This window comes from Phocoena phocoena, chromosome 15, assembly GCF_963924675.1.
Source record: "Phocoena phocoena chromosome 15, mPhoPho1.1, whole genome shotgun sequence".
NCBI classification, from domain to species: Eukaryota; Metazoa; Chordata; class Mammalia; order Artiodactyla; family Phocoenidae; genus Phocoena; species Phocoena phocoena.
In genome coordinates, this window is record NC_089233.1 from 19,190,227 (window position 1) to 19,207,772 (window position 17,546).

The following is a 17,546-nucleotide window of genomic DNA, read 5'->3' on the forward strand; positions in this document are numbered from 1 at the left end:
ACCCAAGGCATCAATGAATTAGGTGAATAACCAGCAGAAGGTGAAGAACAGTAATATGGAGGAGAGGATGCTGGGGACGTGGGTCTCAAAGAAATGGGGTGAGGGGACAAAGAGCAGTGAGGACACAAATTCTGATCCTCCTGATTCTAGGATATCCAGGGTATGAGAAAACAGAGGCATGACTTGGCTTCAAGAAAAGGATATCCCCAGGGAAGGGCCGACGTCAATACAAAGAGAGGGACGGAATGACTAAAGAGAGGCTAAGGAAATAGAGGTGGGGGATGATTATGGAGTGGTGATTTCAGAGGGCACAGTGGGGGCTGCAGGAGGGGTGCGATCAAGGGTAAAAAAGAGTGGGGAACTGACTTAGGGGCACAGCATGATGGGGAAGATAAGGAGGACTGAGGAGTGGGGTGAGTTAGCCATCCTGGTAAGTGCACTATAGATAGCTGTTGAATCAAATGGGAGTTATTAGGCATAAACCTAATATATCCAATCAGAAGCGTTCTAACTGTTGGACTGTAGGAGTGATGGAGTCTGTGCTGATGACGATGACGATGATGATTTGGTGACAATGGGGCAGTGACGATGACAACAACTACCAATTGTGAACACCTACTGTGTGCCAAGCACTCTTGGAAGCACTGCATGTTTAAGGCTCACAACAACCCTCTGAGACCGATCACAGCATTGTTATCTGCAGAGGGGCTCTAAACCAAAAGGAGAGAGCAAATCAAAACAGAAATAACGGAACTGTAGGAGCCCTGGGGAGCTAATCGACTTTTTGAACATTATTTTAGGGATCTTACAGCTGTAACTCGTGGTGGCAGGAACCAGCATGACCCACAGCTATTTCAGTAACTTCAAACAAATAATATTCAGACTGGAGGAAAAGTCAAAATAACAGTAAGAATTTATTGAAGGCTTCACTTTGTGCCAGATCCTGTGCTAACCTTTGCATGGATTATCTCATTTAATCCTCACATCTAAAAGGCAAGTTACCATTATTATCCCCATTATAAAGATAAGAAAACTAAGGCAGAAAGAGAGTAACATGCCCACAATTCACCCAAGGAATCTCTATTTAATAAGATGACTTCTTGACAAGACTTAAGGGTTTCATATGCTACAGTGAAGGTGCAGGTCACAGTATCAACAGAACTTGAAAGTTATTAAATCCTGCAAAATATCTTAAAACATTAACTTATGGATTCTTACCAGCTCTTTGCATGTTTTTTCCAGATGAGAGAAAACCCAGTGCAAAATAAGCTTTGATGAAATGAATCCAGATGGCAAACATGTCTGGTTTTTACAGCCCGGGAACCTATCCCAGAAGATTCTGATTCAGCGGATCTAGAGTCGGCCCTGAGTATCTGCGTTTCTTTTAAAAGCTCCAAAGGCTATGCTGGTGTGCAGTTTGGGCTGGGAACTACTGCCTTAGATTCTCTGCAGTTCCAAATCCAAACTTCCCCTATGACGCTGAGATGTCTGAAGACACCAAGGGCATTGGAAACTGAGGCAGAGAAGAAGTGAAATTATAAAAACCATCCAACAGAGAGCCAAGGAAAGGCATGCTCTGGTTATACTATTTCTCTGTACTTTTGTGTCTGAACTATTTCCTAGCTAATTTGCTTTATTTTCTTAAATTAATTTTTATTGTAGTTGATTTACAATGTTGTGTTAGTTTCTGCTGTACAGCAAAGTGAATCAGTTATACATATACATATATCTACTCTTTTTTAAGATTCTTTTCCCATACAGGTCATTACAAAGTATTGAGTAGTGTTCCCTGTGCTAGACAGTAGGTTCTTATTAGTTATCTATTTTATATATAGTACCTAATTTGCTTTATGTAGGCAAGTTGGCCAAAAATGTTACCAACAAATATTAAATGAGCCAAGTATTACCAATAAATATTAAGTAAACCTAGCCCTAACGTGCTACTGAAAAGTATTTTATTTCTCTCTGGTAATTCTGATGGCACTTCTGATTCTCTTAGCAAACAGCAGTCAAATATGAGAAAAATTGCTTCTAATTCAATAATGCTACGGATGTGGTCAATAGAGATCAAAAGCTGGAGAAGAAATACAGTTGGGTATAATTCATTTAAGCTCACAAATTTCACCAGGGACTGCCTTCAAGCCTTTAATACTTATGAATGTATTTATCTATTTATTTAATCAACCACCACTAACATGTACTACATGCCAGACACTACACTAAGTGCTTTACTAATATTTAATATCATTTCATCTTTACAAGCACCTATGAAGTGGGTATTATTTTCATCCCCACTTTACAGATCAAGAGACTGAGACACAGAGTGATTCAGTCACCTGCCCAAGTTCACGCAGCTAGTGAATGGCCCAGCTTGACAGTCTGGCTCCAGAGTCCATGCTCTGAATCACTATGCTTAGTCTTCAAGACCTACAAAAAGTTCAAACCTTAACCCAAAACTTGTTTTCCCCACCAGGTCCCTACAAGGCCGCAGCTTCCAAGGCATTCATTCAGTTCCTCAAACAGTCCATACTCCTTCCTTGACCTGCCTGAACACCCTCCTATATCCCTACTTTCTTTCTTTTTTTAAAGTCATCTGTTCTCAGCTCAAACATTATCAACTAAATTTCAAACTCTAATGGCGCACTGTATTTCTCAGCATTAAACACAAAATTGTAATTATATTACTTCCTGGGTAATTATTTGCTTCCTGTCTTTTCCAACTAAGGGGTGAGTTCAGACACCATGTCAATCTTCTTCATGGGTTCTCAATCACTGAATACCCACCAACCAGCCAAAAGGAAATAAGCTCTCCATAATTTGGGGTTTTTTTTTTGTTTTTGGCCGCGCCGCCAGGCTTGTGGGATCTCAGTTCCCTGACCAGGGACTGAATCCGCGCCCTTGGCAGTGAAAGTACAGAGTCCTAACCACTGGACCGCCACGTAACTCCCTCAATAATTTTTGTTGAATGAATGAATGAGTGGCATACACTCAAGTCTCATGCTTTCTTTTTCATGCTTTCAGGTACGTGACACATACCTGTGCTCGCAACGGCCCCCCACATAGCCCCCACTACAGCCGCAAAAGTGCAGACTCCAATAGCACACAGGAAAGCTCTCAGGAAAATACTGGCTCTGCACACAAATATTATGTGACCCTGGACAGGTCATTTCCCCCCTTAACTGACCTGAGTTTCAGGTGCACAATGGGGATCACGCCAAGTCCCAATGGAGTGTAACCTACAAAAGAGGGAGAACCTGCACTTCTCCCCACAACCTATCAAAACTATAGTTATTACTCGCTTCAAGTGTGTTTCCAGCAAGACCTTGGCTCCGAGAAGGCCAAGTCCACGTCTGCCTGGTTCAGCGCCGTATCCCAGGCACGGTATCCGCGGGCTTGTACCGTGCCTGGCCCACAGCAAAAATTAGATAATGATGAGTTAAGTAGATGAATGCCTGCTCTGAGCATTTCACAGATGTCGCACGAGTTGACGGGTGACTTCTGGCGTAAAAGCGTATTCCTTAGACACAGGCCCGCCTCCCACCTAGGCCCCAGCCCCCCGGAGATGCCAGCCCCTAACCCCACGCCAGGCAGTCACCTCTTGCATATAGAAGCATCTTCGCAAGTGCCGCGCACGCCCTCGTCGTCCGTGTCGGTAGGGGAAGAACAGGTGGTGAAAGAGGGCCTCCTCAGGCTAGTGGCCATGGGCGTGAAGGTGTCGGGGTGCTGCGTCCACCGGTGACATGGAAGCGGGGTCGACGGACGCCGGGAGAATGAGCGATCCCCGGACAAGGTAGTAGAGAGGGACTGGGTTCTACGACGCTCAGCTGGCGCGGCTCAGTGACGCCGCCCACGGCGGCTGCCCCAGCAACCTTCCCGCTGATTAGCTCCTTTGCGAAGACGCTCATTGGACAATTTCCCCGCCCCATCAGCCCACGGAGGTGCCCATTGGACAACTCCCTTGGCCCCGCCCACATAACCCGGAAGTACCCGGAAGGAGAAAGTAAACTGAAATTGACGTAAGGGAGCGCCGCAATGCTCTCCGGGAATTGTAGTCTTAGAGGCTTTGAGAGTCCCCTGCGTTTCTTTCTTTTTTTTTTTTTTTTTTTTTTTTTTTTTTTGCGGTACGCGGGCCTCTCACTGTTGCGGCCTCTCCCGCTGCGGAGCACAGGCTCCGGACGCGCAGGCTCAGCGGCCATGGCTCACAGGCCCAGCCGCTCCGCGGCATGTGGGATCTTCCCGGACCGGGGCACGAACCCGTGTTCCTTGCATCGGCAGGCGGACTCCCAACCACTGTGCCACCAGGGAAGCCCCGCCACTGGGTTTCTTATCGCTAGTCACGAAATTTTATAACTGTAGTTAACTCAGAGCGGAAGAGCTGGAAGGATTCTCAGCACTGGGGCAAAGGGCAGAGAATCCAGACGGAAAAACAAGTGTCAGTGTTACAGTCAGTTGGGGCTCAGTCTCATTCAGAAATTGAACAAGTAGTTACTGAGTGCCAACTCTACCCTAGGAACTGGGCGATAGAGCTTTGCACACATAATCGCCTTTGAAATGTTGTGAGGGAAGGAATATGTGGAAAACGAATACAATGGAAAACTATGTAACAATGAAAATGAACGAACTAGAGTTACCAGTTACAAGCATCAGTGTCTGCATTTCAAAAACATGATATTCGGTGAAAGAAGAAATAGATAACATTTTTGTAAAGTTCAATCCAAGCAAAACTAATGTTATTTAGAAAAACAACATATATGGTAATAATATACAGAAAAGTAAAGGAATGAGTGGAGAAAAACAGAAGTTAGGCTCCTTGTGACCTTTAGGGAGGAGGGTAGGACACTCCAGGGAAACGAAATGGGGAAGGAATATATAGACACTTCAATAATTTCTAAAGCTGAGGTAGGTTCACGTGTGTTTGTTTCACTATGATACATATTCAAGATGTTCATATATTGTGTACTAGACTTATTATAAAACATTTTCTTTTCTTTTAACTTTTTTTTTTTTAATTTTTGGCTGCGTTTAGTCTTTGTTGCTGCATGCGGGCTCTCTCCAGCTGCAGCGAGCAGGGACTACTCTTCGTTGCAGTGCACAGGGTGCGTGGGCTTCTCACTGCGTGGCCTATCCTGCTGCAGAGCATGGGCTCTAGGCACGCAGGCTTCAGTAGTTGTGGCACACGGGCTTAGTTGCTCCGCGGCATGTGGGATCATCCTGGACCAGGGCTTGAACCCGTGTCCCCCGCATTGGCAGGCGGACTCCTGCACCACCAATAAAACATTTTCTAACTAAAATTTTTAAAGTGTGTTTGCATGTTCCATTTCATTATCTGTCAGGAGCAGAGAATGGATATACTCAAACTTGAAGAACCTTGAGTCTTACACACACACACACACACACACAAGCAAAGTAAACAAACGACAACAAAAACCCAGTACACGTATCCTGGGGCAAGATCAGTTATCAAATCCTTGCTTAGTATTCAATGGAGGGACAAGAGCCCATTGATACGCAAAGTAGAAATGACAGTGGGGAAGGCTGAGGTTAGGGAGTTTTGCCAGAGGGAGTGGTGATGAGATGAAATACACCACTTTCTTTGAGTGATCCTTTGCCAAGAGGGTAATGCAAACCAGTGAACACGCATAGTCTCCCAACTTGGCAGTGTACACAGTCCATGGGTGTCAGTGGGCAAGAACAGTGGGTCAACAGCAAGCAGTAGTATAAGACATCAATTCCATAGGTCTGGATGGTGAGGCTGAGGGACTAGAAGGAGGTGGAGCCTTCTTCCTCTCTTGTTTGATGAGCAAAGAACATCTCTGATCTCTGCTGAGAGTTTGATTCAGAAAAACTGGTGATTCAGAGGACTTTGGTCAGTTTTTCACTGAGGGGTCACCCCAGAGGCTTCCTGCAGGCAGGGCTAGCTCATTGCACTTGAGCTCCTGGTCAAGGCGCTGGAACTTTATGATACAGGAGTGGAATCTGGAAATGGCAAGCTTAGCCATCTTAAGCTGCATAATACCTCCAAATATGAGACTACGCTGGGGTGGCCATGAACGATGTCCCAGCAAAAGTTCACTGACAATTAATCTGTATCCCCTGATAAAGTCAAGAAAAGAGAAACTAGAGTTTAAAAGCCCTGTTGAACATCAGTTAATATTGGGAGCAAATAGCTGGGCTCTAACCATGAAACTTCTCCCTGAGAGGCTAGAGTGGACGTTTGCCACTTTGGCTATTCAGTATCCTTTCTTCTGTAACAACAACCAGCGTTTATTATGGAGAACCGCATTCTCCTTTTAGTCCATGGATCAGGTAAGGCTCTGTGCCTGACACTGGGGGTGGAACCTTACCAAGGCCTGGCCAATCATACACAAAATCACCCTAGCTACACTTCAAGAGTGTGTGTGTGATGTGGTGGTCGTGACCGGGTTGGTCCAATCAGAATGAATCCCAGGAGTTGAATGGGAGTTGTTAAGTCTATAAGAGCTCTCTTTTCTGGCAGACTTGAACCCGGGAGGCTGTACCTTTGAAGCTATTGAGGGCCATCTTGCTACCCTGTATAGCCTGAGAATTTTGCTATTGGGAAGGCTAATGTTGTCTGGAACACTATATGCTCAGTTAGGGGTGACCTGACTTTGTAGTGTGGGGCTGATGGGAAAATCACCAGAGCCTGTGACGGATCAATCAGAAGAGGCTGAATTCAGAAAGATGAAATAAACACCTGCAGCTTTCATCCTGATCTGCGTGCACACTATCCCTCCCCGCCCATCACTACCTGGTAGAACGTCAATCAAATCATTGTCTTCCTTCTTGGCTGGTCCAATTTTCTAAGTTTTTGGCCTGAGATTTCCTCACAAGCTTTCCATAGACAGCTATGGCCTGTTAAAAAGGCTATCTTTCCTGCTTTGAACTGCTTTTGCACAATTGTCAAAAATCAGTTGAGAGCGCTTCCCCGGTGGCACAGTGGTTAAGAATCTGCCTGCCAATGCAGAGGACATGGGTTCTAGCCCTGGTCCTGGAGGATCCCACATGCTGTGGAGCAACTGGGCCCATGCACCACAAATGCTGAGCCTGTGCGCCACAACTACTGAAGCCCGCACACCACAACCGTAGAGGCCCGCGTGCCTGGAGCCCATGCTCTGCAACGGGAGAGGCCACCACAGTGGGAGGCCCGCACACTGCAGCAGAGAGTAGCCCCTGCTCGCCGCAACTGGAGAAAGCCCACGTGCAGCAACGGAGACACAACACAGCCAAAAACAATAAATAAATAAAATAAATAAATTTATTTTTAAAAATCAGTTGAGCATATTTTTGTGGGACTATTTCTGTATTCCCTGTTCATTGATCTATGTGTCTACCCCTCTGCAAATACTACACAGTATTGGTTACTACAGCTATATAATAAGTTTTGAAATGGAGAGGACTGACTGCTCCCATTTTATTACTTTTTTCAAAATTATTTTAGCTATTTTAGTTCCCTTATCTTTCCATAAAATTTTAGAATAAACTTGTCTATATCTACAAAAAAAAAAGGCTTACTGGGTTTTGATAGGAATTGCATTAAATCTATCAATTTGGGGAGAATTAACATGTTTTCTACCCTTTGTCTTCCAATTCATGACCGTGGTATATCTCTGCATTTGTTTAGATCTTTGATTTCTTTTACCACTGTTGTAGAGTTTTCAGTATACAAGTCCTGGACATGTTTTGTTAGATTTACACTTAATTATTTTATTTTTATTAGTGACTGTAAATGTGTTTTAATTTTTGGTGTCCACATGTTCATTGCTAGTATCTAGAAATACAATTGTCTTTATTTTGTATCCTGTGACATTATTGAACTCAATTATTAGTTCAAGGAAGAAATACTTTTTAATAACTTCTTGTGGCATGAGGCCTGAAATTAAAATTCAATATTGAGAGCTGTCTTAACATCTAGTAAAATTGAGAGGGCCTCAAATGCTCTAACTGCAATTCCCCACTACCTCTTCTCCCACATGTAAGGTCCCCTAGCTATATGATCCTTCTTATCATAGGAACCAGACACAGTGCCTGTTTATTCCCAAGTAGCAGGCTTCAATTCCCTATCAGCCCACTGAATTATCCAGACGAGCCCATCACACCCTCCTGTGGGAACCAGGGCTTGTCCTCACCCTCTTGTTACTACAAAATCTGCCTCCCAAGCCCCTACTTGTTCACTCTGTTCCAAGTGTAATCCCCCACGTGGCCCTGCATGGTGAGTGGTGTCCTCTCTTGGGCTGTGGGTAAATGTGACTTGTAAACTGCTGTTCATCCCATCTTTCAGTGTAGAATGTCGTGTGTTCAGCCAACCCCATTAGTCTAGGGAGGGAATCTCTCTCTCACTGATGGATTGAAGAAGAGGTGAGTAAGACAACTGGCATCACAAACAGGATGGTCTAACCTCAGCTGAGGACACTTGGTCAGCTTTAACTACCAGCTCCTTTGCTACTTAACTGGTTTGTAAGGTAGCAGTTACTATCTGGGATGTAAGTACCAGTTGCTGGCCAACTTGGGCTTTAGCTCATGTTCTGTTATTTCAAATGGATGTTGCCATCTCTTCGCACCCTAATGTCTCATGCTTGCCAACAAGGCAAAAACTATTGTTAATTGACTGTATCCCAGATTGAGGTGCCATCAAGTGTGCCTTGTATGTGATAGGTGGTCTCTGAGGCTCCTACCTGAGACCAGAGACAACATAATGTCCTAACTGGTGGGTGTTTGAGTTCCACTTACTGGGCATGGGCTAGCACTTTGGTCATTGTGTCTAGCCTGATAACCATCACTGGCTGCTTGGGGCAGCCATAGAGACTCTGTTTGGGAAAGTAACCCCCACCCCCCTGCCAACCACAGTCTTGGGGATGACCCCTTGTGTTGTTTGTAGAAAGGAAGGAGGCCATGACCCCAGGAAGATTTAAGAATGGTCCCTTGGTTGCCTCCTGAGTCATTGCTGTTTAGGCAAAAGTAGTGACCTTGTCCATCTCTCCTGTGCTGCATCTTCCCTTGGAGCAGTTGTGTGCTCTCCTTACTCCTAACGGTTTTGAGGTGCACATCCATGGCAGCCCATGGCCCGAGAACTGATGAAAAAAACAAAAGTGGGGGGAAGGGCTTCCCTGGTGGCGCAGTGGTTCAGAGTCCGCCTGCCAATGCGGGGGCGCGGGTTTGTGTCCCGGTCCGGGAAGATCCCACATGCCGCGGAGCGGTTGGGCCCGTGAGCCATGGCCACTGAGCCTGCGCGTCTGGAGCCTGTGCTCCGCAGCGGGAGAGGCCGCGACAGTGAGAGGCCCACATACCGCAAAAAAAAAAAAAAAAAAGTGGGAGGAAGGGGCACGGCAGGGCCCTTCATGGTGTGCTGCGCCTCCTGTTTCTCTAGATCTATAGGCATAAAAACTTCCTCCAGGACAGTCATTTCTGTATCTTTGTGTCTTACTATACCTGATTAAAACAAATCCTGGGTACCCTTGAAATACCTGGGATCCCACTAAATTTACATATGGTAAATATTTTGTTATTATAGATTTGGCTAATAGGTTCCATTCAGTGCCTATTTCAACATTCTCTCAGCCTGTTTGCCTTCATCTCCAAAGGGACACAGTACACTTTTACCTTGTTACCCACAGGATGACTAAACAGCTCTGCTATCACACACTACCTTTGCAGACAAGATCTTAAATGCACCCACCTTTCTCCAGGAGTACAGGTATGACATTACCTTTGTGACATCCTCCTTTGCAGACGTTTGTTTGACACACTTGTTAAGGATACACGAGTCCACCATCTTTTAGTCCTTTCTGGGTTCTGGAGGCAACGTATTCCTGGTTTACAAATTTTACTTAACCCCATTTATGCTGTTACTTTTAAATGAGCCCACCTTGAGTGGGGGGACCTCCAACAACAGGCTCTAGAATCTGTCTAAATCAAAACCAACAGGCACTCACCTTTGTGCCCTCAGAGACTCCTTCAGTGAAGCGGCTTTAGCAACTTCATCTCCTGCTTCCTGGAGTCTCTGGACTGCTCATGATGTCTGTAAGTTGTCCTTGGGCTTCTGATGCAAGAAACTGCCCTCCTTGGCCCTGCATCACATACCATCAGAGCAGGAATTTCTGGCCATGCACTGGGCTCTTCTGGAAATAGAGTCTCTCCCAAACCCCAAGCTTCCATACCCAGCTGCCCATTATTCCTTGAGTCATGGAAGCAGCACTCCCACAAGCTCAGTAGGGTTATCAAGGACTCCTTGCTACAGGGTGGAGCCAAACCTGAGCCCTCTAGCACATCCTACCCGTAGGTGGGTATGGCCTCCCGTCATCAGTCCATTGCCAGATACCATGGAGCTGGAAGATGTTCCCCTCCCCCAGACCCTTTGGGATCAACCAAGTGAACATCAATGAGTTCATACGCTTTATGATGTTGAGGACCACGTCTCCCTCTGGGTCAAGTGCCAACTTCACTTCCTAGGGAAGGACTTCACCTACTCCTTAGAATTCTCAGTCATCACCAAGGTTTAAATTGATGTCAAGCTATCAAAGAGTCAATTGTGGTATAAAGCCGTGAAATCAAGATTCACTATTAAGCGTTGCCTTGACATCTGGCAAAATTAGAGAAAAATATGCTCGGATATACACAAATCTGCATGTATTTCTAAAAGGCCTGAGAGAATACAGATTACCCATGGAGTGGTTTCCCAGGCAATGAAAAGAGGAGTGGGACTTAGCCGGGAAAAGTGAACTTTTATTCTTTTTTTTTTAATTCAAACAGAAAGTCACAAAAATTATAATCATCCTCATTGTGAACTTTCATTCTTAAAAATGTTATGCATCTTGTACTTTCGGGCTGTTCACCTTTTTTCTTATATGAAGAGCATGCACTTGTGTATTCTATCATTTTGAACACTAACACAAGTTAGTGTTCTAATTCCCCAAGATCTGCGTAAGTACCTGCTCCTTGTAGAACATGAAAGCATTACAAAAACCATTTGGAGCGTCCCTTGATCAGCCTTCGACCCCACTCATGCCCTTTCTCACAAGAAGTAACCGCTGTCTGAAGGTGGGTCAATATCTTTGAAGTCCTTAAAACACACTTTTTTTTTTAAGTATTCTATTTTTATCAAGCAAAGTCAAAATACATGCCTTTTTCAGTGACTTGGTTTCTTAAAAGTGCCATGTTGTCTCTGGCTGAAGAATCATCTATGGTTTTGAAAGGTCTTTCCGCACAACTCCAGCCCTCTTGCCAGGTGACAGCAGCAAAGGTGTATATGTGGGCAAAACATCAGGAACAGCATTTAAAAGAAGATGCCCAGGGCTTCCCTGGTGGCGCAGTGGTTGAGAGTCCGCCTGCCGATGCAGGGGATACGGGTGTGTGCTCCGGTCCGGGAAGATCCCACATGCCGCGGAGCGGCTGGGCCCGTGAGCCATGGCCGCTGGGCCTGCGCGTCTGGAGCCTGTGCTCTGCAACGGGAGAGGCCACAGCAGTGAAAGGCCCGCGTACCGCAAAAAATAAATAAATAAATAAATAAATAAATAAAAATAAAAGAAGATGCCTAGATCCATCCATTTCAGGTCTGGGTGGGTTAATCAGAGAGACAGTTGCAGAACGTTGATTCACATCTGGTTTTTTGGGTGTGGATCCCGAGGTAGTTTTAAGACTTGATGGTACATTTTTAGCTAGTTTTTTCTTTCCCGGTGAATCCAGAGGTTTTGGATCACGAGCAGAGGGTTTTAGTGGCGGAAGTGTGAGATGAGATTCTGTTTCTAGAAATTTAACAAAGAGTTCTGAAAAAGAATTCTTGGGCCTCGATTGCTGATTTGGTCTCAGAGGTGTGTTGGGGACACTTTTTGATCCAAGCCAGCCAGTCATCCATCTGGTACCACCGCCTTGCTCTTCATTAAAAACCATATCTAGGGCTTCCCTGGTGGCGCAGTGGTTGAGAGTCCGCCTGCCGATGCAGGGGACATGGGTTCGTGCCCCGGTCCGGGAGGATCCCACATGCCGCGGAGCGGCTGGGCCCGTGAGCCATGGCCGCTGAGCCTGCGCGTCCAGAGCCTGTGCTCCGCAACAGGAGAGGCCACAACAGTGAGAGGCCCACGTACTGCAAAAAAAAAAAAAAAAAAAAAAAGATCTATTTCTTCCTTTCTAATACCCAGAATGTTGCCCATTATCTGTAGCACTTCATGACGTTGTTGTTTTGGTGTTTGAAAATACCCCGAGAAGAGGTTCCTCATGAGGCTCTTGTCAACTTTTCCTTCTGTGTTACTTAGTAAGTTCATCAGTTTCTTCTGTACATCATCCAGCACTTCCTGTTGGACCTCATTTTGTTTTTTCAGATCTTTAATTTGTTCTTCCTTCAGAGTCAAGGCAGCATTCACTTTCTCCTGATGTCCTTGTGCCGATATTAGTTTTCCTTCTAGATTATCTGCAACTATTTCCATCCATTCTGCGACTACCATCCTCATGTTAGCTTAGCACTTGTGCATACTACTTTTCTTGTTCTTGGGAAACAGAAAGCTGTAGCCAAATGTCATCTCTCTGCTTTGTGACAACATTCAGTTGTTCCTTCAACGACTCTATCTGCAAACTGGCTTGCTGATTTGCATTTTCCCTCGCATTGGAAGATAGAAGGAGCTTTTCCTCCAATGCGGTGACTTTCATTCTTAGTTTAGCTGCTCTGTCTTCTGCAGCCAAAGCTTTGCGGTTATGAGACGCTTCTGATTCTACTGCGTGCTTATGCGATCTCTCTGGCTCCTGCTTTAAGTGTAGTTCTGTGTCGTGTAAATGTTGAACCTCACTCTGGAGGGCACAGTTTTCTATTTGTTTCTGTTTCAATGCCAACATGGTCTCATTTCTGGCCTGTTGAAACATAACAGTCTTTTCTTGCATTGATGTAACTGCATTTAAAAACTGACTTAATTCCCCTGTCTTGCCGAGTTCTGTTTCTTTCAAAAGATGCTCAAAAGCAAGCACCTTCTCCTTCATTGCAACATATTCCAATTCTTTCTCTCTCCACATCATAGGAAACCACATCTTTGTCTCTTGATTTTGTTTCCTCTTCCCTAGATGTTTCTACTAATTTTTCATTTTCCTCTTTTAGTTTACACATATCCAGTTCAAAGTTGACGACTCTCTCCTTCAGGTTGATTACTCCCTGCCTCAAAAGTTCATTTTCACTCACTACATTAGTGAAATTTTCACTTAAAGAAAGTAATTCATCACTTTTTGCTTTGATTAAAAGCTCTTTTTCCTTAAGTAAGTTTTGCAAGTCATCTTGTTTCTCCCGTAGCTGCTTCATTTCTGAATCCATTTGTCCACGTCGTTTTCTTTCTAGCTCTGAATTGTCTGCAATGGAATCAGACAATCTATGATTACCTTCCTGGAGTACTCTAATGGTTGCATCTTTTTCCTCCGTTAATTTTCTTAACTCTTCTGTCTCTTCTTTGAGCAATTTAGAAGATTCACTCAATCCATCAGGTTTCATTGCCTTCAGAGAGGCTGCTGACTCGGATGTAAGTGATTCATTGGAGGACTGTAGTAAAATAAGGTCAAACATCCCTAACAGAATATCTTTGGTATTGCAAAGCTGCTCTCGGCTAAACTGAATTTGCACTACTTGCTTCTCCAAGTTTTTGAGTTTGATTTCACTCCCATCATAAGTTTGATCAGGTCAGTATAGTTCATCTGTAGTTTAGAATTATTATCATTGTCAACTAAAACCTGTGCCTGAAGTTGTTGAAGCTCTTTCTGAAGATGGGGTGACCCACGCTGCATATTTTGTACAGTGGCCATCACGTGCTCTTTCTACTCTTCCATTATCTTAACTTGCTGTTTTAATTTATCACGTTCCTGTAGAAGCTCCTCAGACTGATCCATATTAACACCTCTCACTTCATCACCATTGCTGGACGTTTGCAGTATTGCCAGTAAAGTCTGACACTTCTGAGTTAAAGCATCAGTTTCCATATCTTTTTCTCAAATGATGTGGGACAAATTCTGCATCATTTCTCTAAACATATCCTGACCACTGCTTTCAAATCTGGTAGAGAGTTTTGTATTTGCATCTTTGAGTTTCATGAGGTCTGCTTCTTTGGCAACAATTATATCCACATCATTCTCAAGTTTTCTCTTTTAAGATTGCTGTTTTCCCTAGTCTTCTCATCTAAAACAGCTAATATTTGTTCTCTTTCCAAAGCAGAGGCTCGCAATCGCTGTTGATTCTGTCCATTATCTTGGTCACTGGAGGAAGCTGAAGATACTTTCATGTGAAGACACAAATCTTTTTGCTGGATAAACTGCGTTAGTTTACCAATCTCACCTTTGGACAGCTGATCAACCTGTTCAGTTAAAAGGGTATTCTTTTCAATTAGGAGTTTAATCTCCAATTTTTGTTCTTTTATTCCTTGTACTGATCTTTCAGTTTCGGCTTTAGATAAGTCATGCTTTTCATTTACATTATCTATATTAAGACTCTGAACTTCTGTTACTTGAAAAGTATCAGAATGTTCTGTTGGCGTGTGCTGGAATTTTTCCAGTAGCTGGGTTTTGATTTGTTCTATTGCATTTTGCAAATTCTCCTTTTCCTCCCCTTTGGCCAGAAAGAGCTGATTGCGTTTAATATTCATTTGCTCATGTTGGTATTTGGGATTTTTCTGTTTCTGCTCTTGTAAAGATTGAAGTAGTTGCATTTTACTTTGGTTTTGATCTTCAATTATCTTTTGATGAGGTTTAATCTCAAGATTATCTTCAACTGTTCTCTCTTGAGATACCTCAGATTCTAGTTCTGTAACAGTGTCTAGAGTTTTAGGGTCAACCATAGGTGCGGTTTGACTGTGTTCTTCCCTCAGTCATTCCAATTCTTCTTTCAGGTGACTATTTTCTTTCATGGATGCAAGACTTGTATCTTTTTCCTCTATGGTTTGCTGTAAAATTTCCATTTTTCTTAAGGCTTGAGTGTATTGATCTAACTCCTCCCGAAGCTGTGAACTTCCTTGAAGTTTTTCAATAAATTTTTTTCTCTCTTATGAGTTGTTTCAATTGCTTCTGCTCTTCTAAACTAGATGACAAAATTTCCTTAGTTTCTTTGTGCTCAGCAATCATCTGCTCAATATTCTTTTTGAGTTCTGATATTTCACAGTCTTTCTCTTGACTGAGTTTAATTAAACACTCATGCTCCAGCTGTAAGGCACAGCTGTCTGGGTTATCTGTACTTGACAGTTCTTTAATAGTTTGCTCATACTTCCTTTCTTCCAACAGTCTCTGTTCATCCTGACAAAATTCTGCTTCTAACTGTCCTTTTTCCATTTTTAAATGAATTAACTTTTCTTTTTGCCCATCTAACTCTTTAGTAATGTTCACTTTATCATCTTCAAGTTAACGAACTCTCTTTTTCTCATATTCTAGACCTTGTTTTACTTTACCGATGATGCTGTCTCCTTCATCTTGTTGTTCTGTTTGCTGATCTTTCATCAAAACCACGTGCATTGTAGTTTTTGGTTTTTGCCTGTGCAACTCTCCTAACTCAGAAATCAGTCATTTCTTTTAAGTAGTACTCTCATTGACTTTTCCTTCTTTGATTTCCCAGTCACATCTTAAATGATGTACTTCTGAATCCAAATCCATGTCTCCTGTAGCTGTTCTTTTAATGAGTTCATATTCATTGCTCAATTTGACAAGTGATCATTGAAGTTCTTCCTTTTCTTTATTTAATAATGAATTTTCTTTTTCTAAAACTTGGACTCATTTTTGAAGTTTCAGGTTCTCTTCCATGAGATTTTTATCCTGCTTTAAGCTACTCAATCACATTATTTCATTTTCAGCAACAGACCGTGGCTGTTGCTATCTGGACACTTCTTCCAGTGATGTACTCTGTGGAAGAACTTTTTCTTTTTCTGTCACAGCATCACTCCACTTCCTAAGAGAAGGTTGCAACTCACCTTCTTCAGTTCTTTTGTTCATTTCATTTATCTGGTCTTGTTCTCTAATGAAAGCATCCCTTTCCTTTTCTACAGAAGATAATTATTTTAAAGATATTTTACTCTAATCTCAAGTCCTTTGATTTTTTTGGTGGACTCTAGTTTTTCAGCTGCTAGGACTTCAATAGCTTTTTGCATATCATGAATCATTCCCTCATAGTCCTTTAATTGTTTCTTTTTTTTTTGCAGTACACGGGCCTCTCACTGTTGTGGCCTCTCCCGTTGCGGAGCACAGGCTCCGGACGCGCAGGCTCAGTGACCATGGATCACGGGCCCAGCCGCTCCGCGGCATGTGGGATCTTCCCAGACCGGGGCACAAACCCGCGTCCCCTGCATCGGCAGGCAGACTCTGAACCACTGCGCCACCAGGGAAACTCCTTTAATTGTTTTGGATGCCTGCGACTTATTTCTGCCAGTTTCTGTTGATGAACTTCCTGCAACACTGCTATTTCAAGTTGATGGTCATCAATTTCCTTATTTAGATTCTGTTCAAATTCCTTGATGGTATTTTGCAGTTTGTAGATTTCATTTACATCAAAGCTATAGATCTAAATGAAATGCTGTAGAAGTTTGAGCAAAATGTCTCCAATGGCTGACATCAGCCTCAAGTCTTAAAACTTCTTTTGACAATCTATTTATTTCTTATTGTGACCAAATTAGGTCAGCAAAGTCCATATCATCATTCTGGAAACCTAAAGCATGCTGACAGATATCATAACCCACTGAAGAGGGTACACGAGTTGAGGGCACAAGGCCATCCTCAAGATTTACTATCTGGGTGACTGACTGCACCTTTAGCAACTGATCCTTTAGCGCTATCTGCCTTGCTTTAAGAAGTTTGATTTCTATGTCTTTCTGGTGTAATTGATGTCTGTAACTTGCAGTTTGCTGCTTTCATTGAAGCTCTGAGGCTTCATACTTCTTGTCTACATCACTACAAAGATTCTAAGTCTCTCAGCCTCTGATTTTAAGACTGACTGAGAGTCTTCAACCTCCTCTGTTGTAGAGTCAGGTACTTCTACATTTTCAGCTCCCTTCCTCAGCACATCTTTTGTGAAACTAGAAATGTGGCCTGTGAAAGATGCCACAGTACCACCCACTTGCCCCAGGGAATGGCCTAAGCAGGAGCCAAGGCCACCAAACTAGGAGGACATCAAAGCAGGTCATAGAACTGACCTGGTCCTCTCCAAAAAAAGTGTCCAGCACAGTCGGACAATCCCGCCAAGTGTCACTGCACCGCTGCCAGCGCGAGGTTAAGAATCAAAGCACAGTGAGGGGTTTCTAGGCAATGTGGGCTGCGAGGGCCCCTCAATGGCCACACCTGCCTGGCAACGCCCAGGCCTGGCCTGGGACATAACAAAGGGCCCATCTCCAGTGACCTGTCCCCTCTCGGGCCTCTGTTCATCCATGACTTCCCAGCGCTGGAGTTGGGCTCTTCTCCTCTCCTTCCGTGATTTTCCCAGTGCCCTGCACCACCTCGGCCCCCTGGACGCGGCCACCATCACAGCCGCACTGAAGATGCCATCTCTGAGCTCCTGTTTGTAGAAAACACACCTTGCCTCTGATTTTTTTTTA

The 17,546-nt window shown here is 43.8% G+C and overlaps 1 protein-coding gene and 2 pseudogenes across 2 annotated transcripts in view; all 3 read right to left on the minus strand.

The window, feature by feature from the left end:
• Positions 1 to 3,912, minus strand: part of LCMT1 (leucine carboxyl methyltransferase 1) — a 55,666-nt gene extending 51,754 nt beyond the window's left edge. The window contains exon 1 of one of the 2 annotated variants that reach the window (XM_065892321.1): positions 3,596 to 3,912. In XM_065892321.1, coding sequence (XP_065748393.1) covers positions 3,596 to 3,702 — 107 coding nt within the window. In that variant the 5' untranslated portion in view covers positions 3,703 to 3,912. The remainder of the gene's footprint in view (positions 1 to 3,595) is intronic. The other variant, XM_065892322.1, reaches the window with a different exon arrangement.
• Positions 3,913 to 11,195: 7,283 nt separating this feature from the next.
• Positions 11,196 to 16,121, minus strand: LOC136135290 (thyroid receptor-interacting protein 11-like; annotated as a pseudogene).
• A 4-nt stretch (positions 16,122 to 16,125) lies between these two features.
• Positions 16,126 to 17,125, minus strand: LOC136135291 (thyroid receptor-interacting protein 11 pseudogene; annotated as a pseudogene).
• Positions 17,126 to 17,546: the final 421 nt, after the last annotated feature.